General features: G+C 52.5%; 4 protein-coding genes across 4 annotated transcripts; 2 read left to right on the top strand and 2 right to left on the bottom strand.

Annotated features, from left to right (window-relative positions):
* Positions 1-257: 257 nt before the first annotated feature.
* SEPMUDRAFT_149620 (Serine/threonine-protein kinase) lies at positions 258-5,549 on the bottom strand. Its single transcript, XM_016905668.1, has 6 exons — positions 4,344-5,549; positions 3,468-4,285; positions 1,799-3,410; positions 896-1,740; positions 608-819; positions 258-486 (listed from the first exon to the last, which is right to left on the bottom strand). The coding sequence occupies exons 1-6, from the start codon at positions 5,347-5,349 to the stop codon at positions 351-353; spliced, it is 4,629 nt and encodes a 1,542-aa protein (XP_016759832.1). The 5' UTR covers positions 5,350-5,549; the 3' UTR covers positions 258-350.
* Positions 5,550-6,326: 777 nt separating this feature from the next.
* On the top strand, positions 6,327-8,263 carry SEPMUDRAFT_126163 (uncharacterized protein). The gene has a single exon (XM_016902039.1). It carries the CDS (start codon positions 6,468-6,470, stop codon positions 7,998-8,000), a length of 1,533 nt encoding a protein of 510 aa, XP_016759831.1. The 5' UTR covers positions 6,327-6,467; the 3' UTR covers positions 8,001-8,263.
* Positions 8,264-8,527: 264 nt separating this feature from the next.
* SEPMUDRAFT_149618 (phosphoribosylamine-glycine ligase) lies at positions 8,528-10,079 on the bottom strand. Its single transcript, XM_016905667.1, has 2 exons — positions 9,912-10,079; positions 8,528-9,830 (listed from the first exon to the last, which is right to left on the bottom strand). The coding sequence occupies exons 1-2, from the start codon at positions 10,055-10,057 to the stop codon at positions 8,666-8,668; spliced, it is 1,311 nt and encodes a 436-aa protein (XP_016759830.1). The 5' UTR covers positions 10,058-10,079; the 3' UTR covers positions 8,528-8,665.
* Positions 10,080-10,314: 235 nt separating this feature from the next.
* Positions 10,315-13,608, top strand: SEPMUDRAFT_149617 (uncharacterized protein). The gene has a single exon (XM_016905666.1). The coding sequence runs from the start codon at positions 10,592-10,594 to the stop codon at positions 13,319-13,321; it is 2,730 nt and encodes a 909-aa protein (XP_016759829.1). The 5' UTR covers positions 10,315-10,591; the 3' UTR covers positions 13,322-13,608.
* The last annotated feature ends 114 nt before the right edge of the window (positions 13,609-13,722 follow it).

The following is a 13,722-nucleotide window of genomic DNA, read 5'->3' as shown; positions in this document are numbered from 1 at the left end:
AGTAATAATTCCTAGAGAAGAAGAGAGAGAAGAAGAAGAAGAAAAGGAGATAGAGAAGAAAAAGAAGAAGTAAAAAGGAAGACTTAGAATTCAGAAATCTCGAGGTATCTCGAGTAGTAGGTCGTACTCGTAAAGTGTCTTAGTAACGACGTTCGTAGTATAGCCTTCGTTATAATTTACAGAGAGGCAAGGAGAAGAAGAAGAAAAGGTAAAAAGGGAAAAGGGAAAAGGGAAAAGGGAAAATCAAAAAAACTCAGACAAATTCATTCTTTCATTCATTCTCTCATTCATTCTCTCATTCATTCATTCTGTCATACTTTCAATCTATCTACCCAGGCTACCAAGCCACCCTATGCGGTCAGGTCGTACAGGATGCCCTCCTTCGAGAGCCAGGAGTGCACACCAATGTGGCGCGCACCCTGCTCTCGAAGAGCGAAGAGCTTCTCCTGCAACGCCCTCATCAACGAGCGTTCGTTGAGACCAGCACTGCATCTCCAGGTTAGCTCTCATTTCTCGAGGACACACACGCCCGTTGGGTGGTCGTGGACTCGACAGCATGGCGTATAGGGTTATTGTTAGGGAGGGAGGGAGGGAAGGAGGGACTTACTTTTGGGTGGCCTGGCGCCACGTCTCAGCGTCGCTGAGCTTGGTTGCCGCGACGAGCTCGAGGACCGGATCCCGGGCCTCAATGGCCAGGATCGGGCCCCCCTTGAGCTCGTCCAGCTTCTCCTCCCAGGCGTGACGGACGGCATGGACAATGTCGTCGCGGTTGGCTTTCTTGCCGCCACGCTCCAACCGCAGCACCTCGACATTGTCCGCCTGTGAACGTGTTAGCTTGAAATAGCAGGAGGTGGCGTGGTTGAATTCCAGTCTCGTAGAGACGGAGATAACATACCTTTTGATCGTCTCCGCCCCAGTGGCTCGAGCTGGCCCTCAGGAGAGGGATTCTCGTCCTGCTGCTCACCATGTCCCGAAGTTCCTGCTGGATGTGGTTGACCACGGATCCAGCAGGAACTTCGGCTCCGTGACCCGTTTCAGGGTTGGTCAAGGCGACTGTGGTAGCCGTCTCATGACGGAGGTGAGCAATCAGCGAGTACTCCTGGGACTCATACGAGTTGTGTTCGCGGGACAGCTCGGCTTTGATGTCGGCTGCCCATAGGTTTGTGAGGAGTCCAAGGGCGACATCGCGGACTTTTTCGGTACCATTGGTAACCAGAAGAACCTCGCAACGCTTTGCGAGTGGCTGAACTTGGTTGGTATCCTTCAGATTGTCGGATTTCTTTCCTACCCCTGAGCTGATGAGGAGTCTGACGATGGGATCGACACCAATCTGAAAGCCGACAGCTCCTTGCTTCAGGTTCGGATCAGGCTTATTCTGCTGCTCGATCAGACTGTCGTAGCGCCCTCCAGAAGCCAATGGAATCTTGTCGTTCTTGTTTGACACGGCCGCAGTGAAGATCAAACCAGTTGCATAGAACTTCGCGTTGTGGCAGGACAATGGGGAAATGACCAACTTTCGCTCGATCTTGAATAGCTTGGTGCACTGGACGATATGGCGCAGCTCGTCAATGGCGGTATCGCATCTGGTCTTCACTTGAGGCTTGGCATCGCTCATGAGATTCGAAAGCTTTTCGAACGCCTTGGCGGGAGACAAGCTGAAGTCATACTCTTTCAGAGCGTCCACTGTTGTACCCATGAGCTTCATGTTACGGAGGTCAGTGTCAACGTTGGACCAAGAAGCTGTGAGAGCGTTAGTCTGATTACAACGTTAAATGGAGCTTTGCCAGAGTTCACTTACAGATTTCTTTCGTGCTGCTTTGATATCCCACTCGTTCGAGAGCCATTTTGACAGGGAATTGCTTTTCCAGAGGCACTCGACATGCATCCAGGATGGCATCGATCAGAACCCCATGACTGAGATAGAATACGGCCTTTTGCGCCACAAATTGGGGAAGCTCGGTCAGTGCCTCATCTACGACCTTTATCGCTTCTGCATCGTTGAGTGCTGTGTCGTCATCATCATCTTTGTTGTTGACGATGTCGAAGTCGGCCTCCACACTAGCCTTTGGTGGACCTGCCATGTTGCGATAGGCACCGCTGAAAGTGAAAGTGCACCTAGTCGCTGCCTTTTGACGAGCGAGCTGACGAGCGTATGGAAGAATGAGGTCGTAAGGAAGCTGCAGCAGATTTCCTGAGGCATCCATCAGCTGCATCACGTTCGGTTTTGTCGGATAGTGCTTCTTGACGGCAGATGGGAAGATAAAGTCGCGTCGAATCTCCTCTGCTCCATGTCTGCGGAAAATTGTCTCCAGCGTGCCACGAACAATATTTCGGAGGCGTATGTTGACTGCCTTCTCGGGCATCTTGGCTGCTCGTGTGTCCCAAAGGGATCCTTTGGCGGCGTGTCGAGCACCACTGCCACTGTGAGAGAACAGATCGGTCATCATCTGTCGATAGATTGCTGAGTCACGATCCTTCATTTCGCTCAGGACTTTCCGTGTAGCCTCAGCTTCAATCTGAACAGGTAACTCCTGCAGTAGGTCTGCACTGCTGGGCCGCTCACTGGGCGTATGCGAAATCAGGCGCTTGATGATGTTACCTTGCTTTGCCTTCTCACTGTCCGGCAGGAAGATATCTGGCAGGGCGTGATCCTTCTGTCGTACCTGCTGTAACTCGGTAATGCGCTCCATTTTGGTGCCAAACTTGTTACACATCTCAAAGAATATGATGCCCAGTGAGTACATGTCGACTTTGCTGCTTTGCTGTACAGTGCTTCCAGTGCGCAACTCCGGTGCCATGTACAATGCAGTGCCGATGGATTTGTTGGTGGAGGATGACTCAGTCGCATCGTCAGGGTCCTGGAAGTCTGTGATCGTTGCCAGACCAAAGTCGCCAATTTTGGGGTTACCGCTGGCATCAATGAAGATGTTCTGCGGTTTCAAGTCGCGATGTATGATGCCGACGACATGAATAGCGGCCAGACCGTCGGTGATTTGTCGAATCAGCCTCCATGAGTGGTCCTCTGATATCCCTCCCTCAATGAGGGAGCCCAGTGTTTGCTGGTTGCACAGCTCCATCTGGATGTATAGGGTTCGGGCAGGACGGCTCGAGCTTGGGAGCCACTTTCTCGGTGCCGTCTTGCTACTCTCTGATGTGCTCTCTGAATCCTCGCAGATTCCAGTCTCTTCCTCTTCCGTGCCATTCTCGTATGTGCCATCACGGTCGAAAGGGTCGAATGAGTCGTCTTCGTCGTCTTGGTCGGCTTCGTATTCGTCGGGAGAATCGAGATGGGCATGATCATTGCTAATGAAATCAAGCCCGGCAGCGGCGTAACTTGGAGAGTGTAGGATGCCAGCCTCACTCTCGCCCTCGTCTTCGGAATAGGAGCCCGAGTTCGACTCCGAGTCATCCTAAGAATAGATTAGAAACAGAATTGGGGTGATACAATCCGAAGGGGTCATGCTTACCACTGCGCTGGACTTCTCGCCTTCTCCTACCCAGGAAGTCTTGTATTGAACAACGTACGGGTGATTGAGTCTGGAAATCAAACTCGTCTCGCGAAGAGCGTCGTCCAATTGGGAACCTCGCACTTGGATTTTCTTTACTGCGTAGCGACTGCCATCAGTCTTGGCCACGACTTCTGCGACTACGCCAAAGCCACCCTTACCCAATTGGCGAATCTCGCGAAAGGCTTTTTGATAGTGCGAAGAGCCTGTTGGTTCCGGAATGTTTGACGAATTGTGTCTGGAACGAGGACGCGGAGTCGTCGACTGGTTCTCCACTCGCGACCCAAGGTTTGTCCGCAACACCGGTTCATCAGTACGCAGCAACTCCGTTCTGAGTAGGTCGAAACAATTGCCACTCTTCTTCGCTGCGAAGACTTTGTCCAGGAACACTAGCATTGCGTCAGAAATGTCCGGTCTCGCGCGCAAGAGCTTTGGGGAATCATATTCGTCCGGTGTGGCGATGCCAAAGAACATCTGAGCGACAACTGCTCCAAGTTGCCAGATGTCAGCGGCTTTGCTCTTGAGAATTTCTGCAGGTGCTCGCCATTTGTTTGGTAGGGTATCATCCTCCACGCCAATCAATCCCAGATACCCGAAGCATGCAAGCTTCGGGGACGGGTTCGGGCCACTGGTAATGTAGATGCTCCGAAGGTTGAGGTAACCGTGTAGGACGCCGTTTCCATGAAGATATTCAAGGCCCTCCAGCAACTCTCGGGTGAACTGTTGAGCTTTTGCTTGCGGAAGACGATCACAGACAGACAATAAGTCATACATAGGCCCTTGGAAGCATTAGCTTATTGATTGAAAACAGAAACAGAAACAGGGATCATGACTCACCTCGCTCAGCGTACTCGCAACACATCAAAAATTCGAACTCTGCTTCGTTGGTGATGGTGACGCGTGATGCTAGGACATTGAGCAGGTTAGTATGGTTCAACTGTGTGATGTCGACCATAAGCTGTTCGAGTTGCCAAGCAACAGATTTTGGCTTCTTGACTTTTCTGCGCGTCACTGTAACGACAGGCACGTCGCCTCCAGGAACCGTTGCAAGTGGTCTGCCCAGCAAGACGATCTCTTTACTCAAGCTGTGGGTGAGTGATCCGGAGATGAAAACTTGAGTGAAGTCTCGCAATGTGCCCTGAACTCGAACTCGAGCAGTGTGGCCAAAGGACAGGATTTCTGGTGTGGGAGGTGGGGGCTCTTGTGGCTGAGTGATGGAATTGCGCAACGTCCTCTTTTCCAGTCGCAGGGCCTCCTCCTTCACCTGCCGGTCCAACTCGCGTCGCTCTTCTGCTTCGATCTTGGACTGCATGAGTGCATCTGCTTCGGCAGCTTGCTTGGCAAGTTGCGCAGCCACTTCTTCTGCGTTGACGCGCTCCTCGTCGAGGCTAGGAAGAGTGTTCTGCTTCCGCGCTTGTGAGGCGTCCTCAAGGGCGTCTTTGATGTCATCAGCGATGGACCAAATCATGGAGTCGCCGAGCAGTTGCGCGGGCGTCTTATCCAGGATGTTTCTGATGCGAGTGACAGTTCTTGCATGTAGTTCGTCGAGACCGCGGATGACTTCTATGATCGGCGGCGACTTTGGATACGTCGCGGTGAAGCGAACGGACAGCACGACAAAGAGCTCGCGATCGGCCGACCGCACCGTCAGTCTGAAACTGCGATCCGTCGTCTTCTGCCATGCTCCTTGTGTCACAACGTCTTGAAAGTCATCTCCAAAAATGGAGGAAAGGACGCTGAGTTCATTTTCTTGCATCTCTTCATAGTCAATTGGAGCTTCTTTGACTGGGGGCGCGGTCGTGGTGACAGCAGCTGCTTTCTTGCTTGGTTTCGGCGGCGCCATGGCAGCTGAAACGGGTGATTGATGTTGGTGTTGGTTGAACAGAGTCGGCAGCAATTGTGAAGTTGCTGCAGCGGTGACTGTTCAAGTGCGGGTCTGAGTCATTGTTATGAGTTGTGAAGTGGTCGAAGTTGCGAGAAAGATATATTCACACAATCACGCACGCACACCATAGTTACGCGCAACCTGCAGCCTCGAACCTTAATTACAGCACGTCGCGTAAATAAAGTTGCGCGAGGACACGCTAAGAGGAGCCAAGTCCGGACGAATGAGCGCGTAGTATAGTACTTGATGGTGGCTGTCAATCAATTCTACGCCTAGAGCAGCCTACAAACGCGTCGATGAGCTCTGTGGACTATGCAGAAGTGACTGAGAACATACATTACCTGAGATGCATCCAGTATAAACATGTTGTTGTTGTGGTATTGTGGTTGCTATGCACGCGCGCGTCGTTGTTAGGACAAGATCAGCTCACGACTGCGAGACGGACATTGGCGTCTCTCAAGGTTATATCACTCGGGATAAGGAGAAGACTACCTTCCTATAGGAGGTAGTAGGACAGTAACAACAGTAATAATAGTAATAGTAACAGTAGTACAGACCGTGCAGTGTCCCTCTGCGTCGGCAATCAATGATGAGCTGCCTGCCACGCCAAGGGAGCTACACGTCCCTTAGCTTATCAGCCTTATCTTGTGTTTACGCACGTCAATAAAGAAGGTTTGCGGCTATGTTTGCGCGCGCCGTGACAACCACAACGGGCAGCCCCACTCAACCACCCACTAGACTACCTGACCTACAGTACTCCCACCCTCCCAGCGAGAGTTGCGACTGCCAGTATCGAACATCATCCTCGTAGTAGCATCGCGGCCATGTTGCATTGGCTCGCGGGGAAGCCTCATGAGAACAACAACGAGGATCCAGACACCACTGGCTGTATAGATCCACCAGAAACACCTGCTCATTTGTTTCCTGTACGCGCCTTGAAGCACTTGGTCTATGGCACGCCCCAAACCGAGAAGCCCAAGGCACCGCGACGCCATTCCCATACCGAGAATGGACGATCTCCGCAAGCATCGCGACCACGAATGACGCGACCGAGAAGCACCAACGATGCGACAACAATGGGCAGACTCGGCGAGGCAGTCGCCCTGGAGCCTCCTGCTTCTCCTACCAAGGGAATTTTGATGACTCCAGGCACTGCAGGAGGCAAGAGAAAGACCGTCACGTTCCCAGACAACGTGGTCGACAATGAGGAGAAGCGGCCGACAAAGACGGGGCTGCCGGAGGACTGTCCTGGAAAGTTTCCCAGTCCATGGACGAAGTCTACAACAAGCGGAGAACACGTGGAAGACTCTGCGCAGAGGATGGGAGGTCGCAGCACGAAGCTCACTGAAGCATTGGAGCATGCGCGGGATGAGAGCTCCACGAGGCGCAAAGTCCGGCTGGGAAGACCAGAGAAGCTGCAGGATGATCCGGATGCGACACTAGACTTGGCTGATCCAGTGTCCGACTCGGGGAAATACTGGAAAAGAGAGTACGACCTGTATCGCGAGAGAACTACGGCCGAGGTTAAGAAGCTCGTTGCCAAGCAGAAGCTCGCGAAGAATTACGCACGGGACAAGGACGATGAATGTTTGGACTTGACAGATGAGCTGAGGCAGGAGAAAAAGAAGGCCGACAAGCTGCAAAGACGGACTGAAGATCTTGAGACCCAATTGAAGGAGCTCCAGGAATTGCTGAAGAAGAGCAAAGCTGCGGAGCAGATGGCCAAAGACGAGCTGGAGCAAATCAAGCGCGGTTTGGGTACGAGTGGCTCTAGGCGACCTGCCGAGACGGGTACGAGTGCAGCTTTTCCCAGCAAGACTGAGTCGGAAGTCAAACCTTGGAAGGGTGCTTCAGCTTCAGCAAATGGGGCAATGAGTGGAAGCGAACACCAACGTAATCAAGGACTACAGTCGGCAACAGAGCAAACGGAGCGTGCAAAACCAAGGCGTAGACTGCGCGATCTACACTCCAAGCACTCCACTTCCACAATGGAACCCGCCAAGCCCGAGCCAGCACGTCCGTCTTCAAGGGACAGTCGCGCCGTCACCAGCGGCACAGGCGCAACACCATTACAGACACTCAGCAACAACAGCAGCGATATGCCAAAGGACGCTCTCTCCTTAGCCATATCAATGGGACTCCAACCCCGCGCATCACCTACCACTCGAGACAAACGACAAGACTCCCCCTTGCAGTCCACAGAACCACCACTCATCCACCCCGACGAACTTTCCATCTCTCTCCCTTCCAGCCCTTTCCACCCGGATGCAACAATGGATCATACTCAGCCTCCTTCCTCTCCCACGGTAGAGAGATCTGCCGCGAAGAAGGAACGTCAGCAACGAGTAGCAATGGGAAGTCAGAACAACAACAATACGAAAGAGAACGTTCGACCAAAATCCAAAGATGGTGGAGCAGAGAAACCCTCGGCCGCGTGGGGTGCAATGTCTCATGTCCAGCTTCCTCCTCCTCCTGTTCCTGTCGTTTCTGGTGAGAATGGTAACAGTAGTAATAACAATAATAATAACAACAGTATTAATATTAAACGTCTGAAAGCACTCGAGTTGGCACGGGCGAGATTGGCGGCGAGGGGGAGGAATGTTTCGTGATGACTCGGGGATGTGAGGTGGAGAGGGTGAAAAAGTCAGGTATACCTTACCTTTACTTTTGATTTGGATTTTTTCAACTTTCGTTGTGTGGAGAGAAGGAAGGAAAGAAAAGAAGAGTGAGAGAAAGGAAAGAAAAGAAGGAACTAAGGAAGAGAAAACTATGCGTATACCCTTACATTTTCCCGATCATTAGGCACTTTACTTCGCTTTACTTCGCTTCGCTTTACTTTACTATAGTCTTGTCGAATGCAGCAAAGAACTACATACATACATACCTACATGGATTTACTTACCTGTACCTTACTGAACTTATTGTCACTGTCACTGTCACTTTCACTGTCCACTGTCTACTGTCGGGTGTATTGTATATATGTAGGTACGGTAGGTACAATTGTATTGATCGAATCGAATCGAATCGAATCGAGGAAGAATTATTGAGTGTGTACGTACATGTATTGAGTCAATGGATTGATGAGTGACATGAGTGGCAAGGTGGAGGGGGATGAGAGGTAGACCCGCAATGGATAGATGTATCTTCTTCACTTCTTTTGATGCAATAGTAGCCTTGTATTTCCTGGTTCTACCATGCTTGGCTGAATGACTAGCGGACTCGCTCCAAGCGATCTAGTTCTAGTCTCGGGTGGTCATAACTACTTTGGTACTCATCATCGTAAAGCACGATGAGCAATATCCTTTCGATATTGCATTCCCTCAAACTTGATGCCTTGCACACCATGGTACGCCTTGTCGACTGCTTCTCGCAATGTGCTGCCTGTCGCTGTGGCTGCAATGACACGTCCACCGCTTGTCACGAGCTGTCCATCTTTGACTGCAGTTCCAGCGTGGAAGGTGTAGTGGCCTTCGACTTCGTTGGCTTTTTCAATTTGCATTGGAATGCCTTTGGGATACTTTCCGGGATATCCACCGGCGGCTACGACGACCGTGCAGGCACTCAGAGGCGCGATATCGATTGTTTGTGAGGATAATGTGCCGTTTGTGGCGGCTAGCATGAGCTCTGCAAGGTCTGATTTGAGAAGTGCGAGACAGGATTGTGTTTCTGGGTCGCCGAAACGGACGTTGTACTCGAGCACGCGGGGCCCGTTTGGAGTGAGCATGAAACCTGTGAAGAGACATCCGACAAAGGTCATGCCGTCTGCCTTCATGCCGTCGATTGTGGGTTTCAATGTGGTTCGCTCAATCTCTTCCAGCAGCTCTTTTGTAGCGACAGGCGTGGGCGCGTAGGTTCCCATGCCTCCAGTGTTGGGGCCCGTGTCACCATCACCTATACGCTTGTGATCCTGTGCTGGTGGGAGACTGAGGATGGATGTGCCATCGCTCAGGGAAAGAATGGAGATTTCGTCTCCCGTCAGGAACTCCTCAATGACCACACTGTTTCCAGCACTGCCAAACTCGTGATCCACCATGATTTCCTTCAAGGCCGCCTGTGCTTCTTCCTTGGTCTGCGGGATGATGACGCCTTTGCCAGCAGCCAACCCGTCAGCCTTGATCACCACATCATAGTCAATGTCGTCCAGGTGCTTCTTTGCTTGCTCGTAATCGGAAAAGTTCTCGTAGCGAGCAGTCGGGATGTTGTGCTTCTTCATGAAGTCTTTGCTAAACGTCTTGCTCCCCTCCATTCGCGCGGCAGCCAGAGAAGGGCCAAAGGCTTTGATGTGGGGGGCATGCTGGGCAAAGTAGTCGACGATGCCCGCAACGAGAGGAGCTTCGGGGCCGGGGAGGAGGAAGTTGAGGTTGTGTGCTTTGGCATGAGCAACGAGGTCGGAGAAGCGGTCGGGGTTCAAGTCGGGGATGTTCTGACATTTGGGGACGCTGGAGAGAGAAGAGAGGGTGGTGAGTGAGTGGTGCCCATAATACCATCAGAGTAGACAGCAGCGGCAGGCATTGACCTACCCAGCCGTTCCCCCATTGCCAGGCACCACGTGAATGACTTCGACTCGGGCACTCTGGGCGAGCTTCCAGGCGAGAGTATGCTCTCTTCCGCCATTGCCGACCAGCAGGATGCGAAGTGGTATAGGAGAAGTCGAGGAAGAAGACATTTTGGGTGTGTGTCGGTGAAATTCTCTTCTTTTCTCTTTCTTTCGCTCTCCAGCTCGCTCTCTCTCTCGCATGTGACTGAAACACCCAAACTTTTCGAAAGCATAAGCCGCTAGATGCCTGGACCCTGCAGCTGCCCTCCACCTCCAAACCTCGTTTCTTCCCGAAGTGTGGCGCAGTCCGCCCCAACAGTCTCATCTCACGCTTTAAGTCTTCTCCAAGCTGGGCGGAGTTGATGCTAGCGGCTTGAACGCGACTACGGACAGCTGCTTGGAGAGGAAGAAGAATGTCGAGGCCTGACATGTCCTATACTTCTACCTTGTTCACTTCGACTTCTTCATACGCTACCACCACCACCACCACCACCTCCACCACTCCTGCTTGTCGTACCACCGCTGCTGGAGAGAGGGTGGAGTAGCGGAGTTTGATATCCTAAGACACGCGCCCCCACTCACGCTACCAAGTCTGGAGGTATATCGAGTGAGCGAGGCAGCAGTAGTCAGCAGTGCAACCGTCGACTGCACGCACTGTCGAACATGGTGACCAGGAAACCCGTGGGCCCGAGAGTCGACACTGCGACTGCGACTGCTCCGAATGGCTCAGCGCCTTACCCGACGACTCCGACCAAGAACGAAGACGTGTACAGCAATGACCTGAGCACTTCCCCGGCCTTCAACCTCATTGACATGAATGCGGCGCGCGAGAAGAGGCGGCGAGACTCAGACGTCAGTTCGCATGGCACATGGGACTCGGACGATACCGACAGAGACCGAGAGTCGCCCGAAGGCTTCGTCGAGGTGCCCCAGCCGCTGAATGTCACACCGGGCAAGCAGGACAGTAAGAAGCATGGGAGGAATGAGAGCGAACTTCCTTCAATATTGCGCCCTGGGCCTGTGAATGGCGCTGTTGGAGGGAAGAATGAAGACCGCAGAAATGAGGACGAGAAGTCGAACAATCCCTACCACAAACAGAATGGACTGGTCAACAACAACGATTCGCAGAAGAGCACGGAATCCAGCCAGCCAATATGGGAACAACCACGACATGCTGCTCCGCCGCTCCCTTCTCAAGCACCTCCCCCTCCGCCTGTTGAGCTCCCTACGCTGACCACCCCCGCTGAAGAGCTGGCCCACCTCTCGCTTGGCGACAAGCCTGTCGTACAATCGGAGACCACGCTGCCTGTCACCAACCCTTGGGCCGAGGGCAAAACACCTTCGCCTCCACCTCCCCCTAAGGAAGCACTGCCGGCTGTGTCGACTGAACATGGCAACATTCCTATCGCTCTGCCAAGCCCCAAATCGCCAGGCTACTTTCCTACGCCATCTGCGCACCCTGAAGGGAGCTCGCAGCCCCCTCAGTACGCACCTCCGCCTGGACCGCCTCCCTCAGCTTCAGGACCCTTGATCGATCATGCGGAACCTCCAGCTTCACGACCTCTACCTTCGATATCGGTCGACAGACCAATTGCCTCCTCTTCGTCCGCGCCACACACTGTGCCCGAAACCCCTCGGACTCAGGAAAGGAAGAGGAACGAGCACTATCAGATTAAGCACATTAATTGGCAAGATAGGGAGAAAATGCGATCATCACCCATCTTGACGCAGAATGAGAATGGTCCATGTCCACTGCTCGCTCTAGTCAATGCACTATCACTGTCAACGCCTCTCGACATGGACACTCCTTTGGTCGAGACATTAAGAACCCGCGAACAAGTGTCCCTGGGCCTGTTGCTAGATGCCGTCTTTGACGAGCTGATGTCAGGTCGGCGTGGCGATACTGCGCATAATCTACCCGACGTTAGTGAGCTATACGCCTTCCTACTGGCCCTGCACACCGGCATGAACGTCAATCCACGCTTCATCACCCCCGCACAAACTCCCAGAGGCTCCTACGATGGCCATCCTCAAGCCATGAATGGCGTTCATCCATTGGATAGAGCGCAAAGTAAGCCGGGTAGCTTCGAGGAGACCAGGGAGATGCGCTTGTACTCGACCTTTAATATCCCGCTGATTCATGGCTGGACAGCGCCAAAAGACACTCCAGACTATGCGGCATTTGAGAGAAGTGCAAAGACTTATGAGGATGCCCAAAACATACAATTCGCTGAAGCAGAACTCAAGCACAAGCAGCAGAGCAGCGAAGGGCTGAGCACTCAGGAGCAGGAAATGCTGCAGGACATCACTACAATCAATGGCTTTCTCAGCAATTGGCCGACGCAACTGACCGACCATGGGTTAGAGTCCATCTCACAAAGTCTACACTCGGGTCAAATAGCCATTCTGTTCCGGAACGACCATTTCAGCACGTTGTACAAGGAGCCGCGACATGGCGCATTGATGACGCTGGTGACTGACCAAGGCTACGGCTCTCACGCAGAGATTGTTTGGGAAAGCCTGGTCGACGTTAACGGTGCTGCGTCGGAATACTTCAGTGGAGACTTCCGCAGTGTCAGCCATGGTGCGAGCAGCAACCTCAATCAGGGCAATTCTGGCGGCGGCAACGAAGGGTGGGAGACGGCGCAAAGCAGAAACAGGTATCACAGACCTCAAGCTCAAGCTACAGACACTGAAGTTCCTCCGCCGCTACCCGGTCCTAGACCGGCCTCGAGCGTTTCCACGCAAGCGCACACGGAAGATAGCTTAGACGTCACGAGTCAGACACTGCGCACAGCATCAGAGCAAGAAGATCACGATCTAGCGCTTGCTCTTCAGCTGCAGGAGGAAGAAGAGGACCAGCAACGTCAAGACGAGGAACGACGAAGGAGAGAACGTGAACTCTCCGAACGATATCTATCATCCGAAACCAACGAGCGACCCCCACAAATTCCACCTCGCCGCAACAACGCTCACACATCACCACAAAGTAGCAGCGGTAACATACCCGTCGGGGCAACTTCCTCCCGCCCTCAGGGTCGACCGGCTGTCAATCGACCAACAGATAGTACTGATGATCCCGATGCACCCCCTACATATGAGCAGTCTTCCCACGATCGTCCCTACCGACCCGCCGGTGCAACGGCGCAAAGTGCACAGGGTAATCCCCTGCAAACGCTGGATCAACTGCAACGGCAAAGTGCATATGCTCAACAGAGTCCGATGGGCGCCAATGGCACACCGGGTTCATATCCACGCAGGGACAGTGGGCGGAGAAGGAGGAGAAGCCAGGCTCATCAAGGTCAAACCCCGCCTTATTCACCTCAGCTGCCAGAAAGAGTGCCGAATGCGGCTACCGTCAAGGACGCCGATGAGAGGTGTGTTGTTATGTAGGATAACTTTTGCACTATCTCTTGATGTTTTTTTTTTCTTTTCTCTTTTCCCCCCTCTTTTTGGAACTTGAGGAGGGGAATAAGATTGGTATAGTGAATACAAGGATGTGTTTTGTGTCCTTTTGCTGTAAAAAAAGGAATTGGAAGTGGCATCTTGGATTGACATGAGGGTGGTTCCAGGGGAGTGGGGACATTATGAGAAACACACCGACCGATGCAAGCAAGATTCGAAGGGAAGAAGGAAGAAATTTGGTTCTATTCGAAAGGTCAGGATACCTAGGTAATTAATGACATGAAGATATTCTTTTTTACTTGTGTGTGTGTGTGTGTGTGTGTGTGTGCGTGCAACGGAGTTTTTATCCCCATACCAGAGAGATATTGTTGTTTTTGTTTCTCTTTTTT

The sequence above is a fragment of the Sphaerulina musiva genome, assembly GCF_000320565.1.
Source record: "Sphaerulina musiva SO2202 unplaced genomic scaffold SEPMUscaffold_6, whole genome shotgun sequence".
Taxonomy (NCBI): domain Eukaryota; kingdom Fungi; phylum Ascomycota; class Dothideomycetes; order Mycosphaerellales; family Mycosphaerellaceae; genus Sphaerulina; species Sphaerulina musiva.
Note: the sequence above shows the minus strand (reverse complement) of the source record. Positions and strands in the feature narration are given on the sequence as shown.

What these genes read in the sequence shown, in the direction of transcription:
- SEPMUDRAFT_126163 (XM_016902039.1), top strand. Translation starts at nt 6,468, where the DNA reads ATGGGCAGACTCGGCGAGGCAGTCGCCCTGGAGCCTCCTGCTTCTCCT.
- SEPMUDRAFT_149620 (XM_016905668.1), bottom strand. Translation starts at nt 5,349, where the DNA reads ATGGCGCCGCCGAAACCAAGCAAGAAAGCAGCTGCTGTCACCACGACC. An exon ending in TTGCGAGTACGCTGAGCGAG is followed by an intron (nt 4,286 to 4,343) that starts GTGAGTCATGAT and finishes AATGCTTCCAAG; the next exon opens with GGCCTATGTATGACTTATTG. An exon ending in AAGCAGCACGAAAGAAATCT is followed by an intron (nt 1,741 to 1,798) that starts GTAAGTGAACTC and finishes ACGCTCTCACAG; the next exon opens with CTTCTTGGTCCAACGTTGAC.
- SEPMUDRAFT_149617 (XM_016905666.1), top strand. Translation starts at nt 10,592, where the DNA reads ATGGTGACCAGGAAACCCGTGGGCCCGAGAGTCGACACTGCGACTGCG.
- SEPMUDRAFT_149618 (XM_016905667.1), bottom strand. Translation starts at nt 10,057, where the DNA reads ATGTCTTCTTCCTCGACTTCTCCTATACCACTTCGCATCCTGCTGGTC. An exon ending in GGCAATGGGGGAACGGCTGG is followed by an intron (nt 9,831 to 9,911) that starts GTAGGTCAATGC and finishes TTCTCTCTCCAG; the next exon opens with CGTCCCCAAATGTCAGAACA.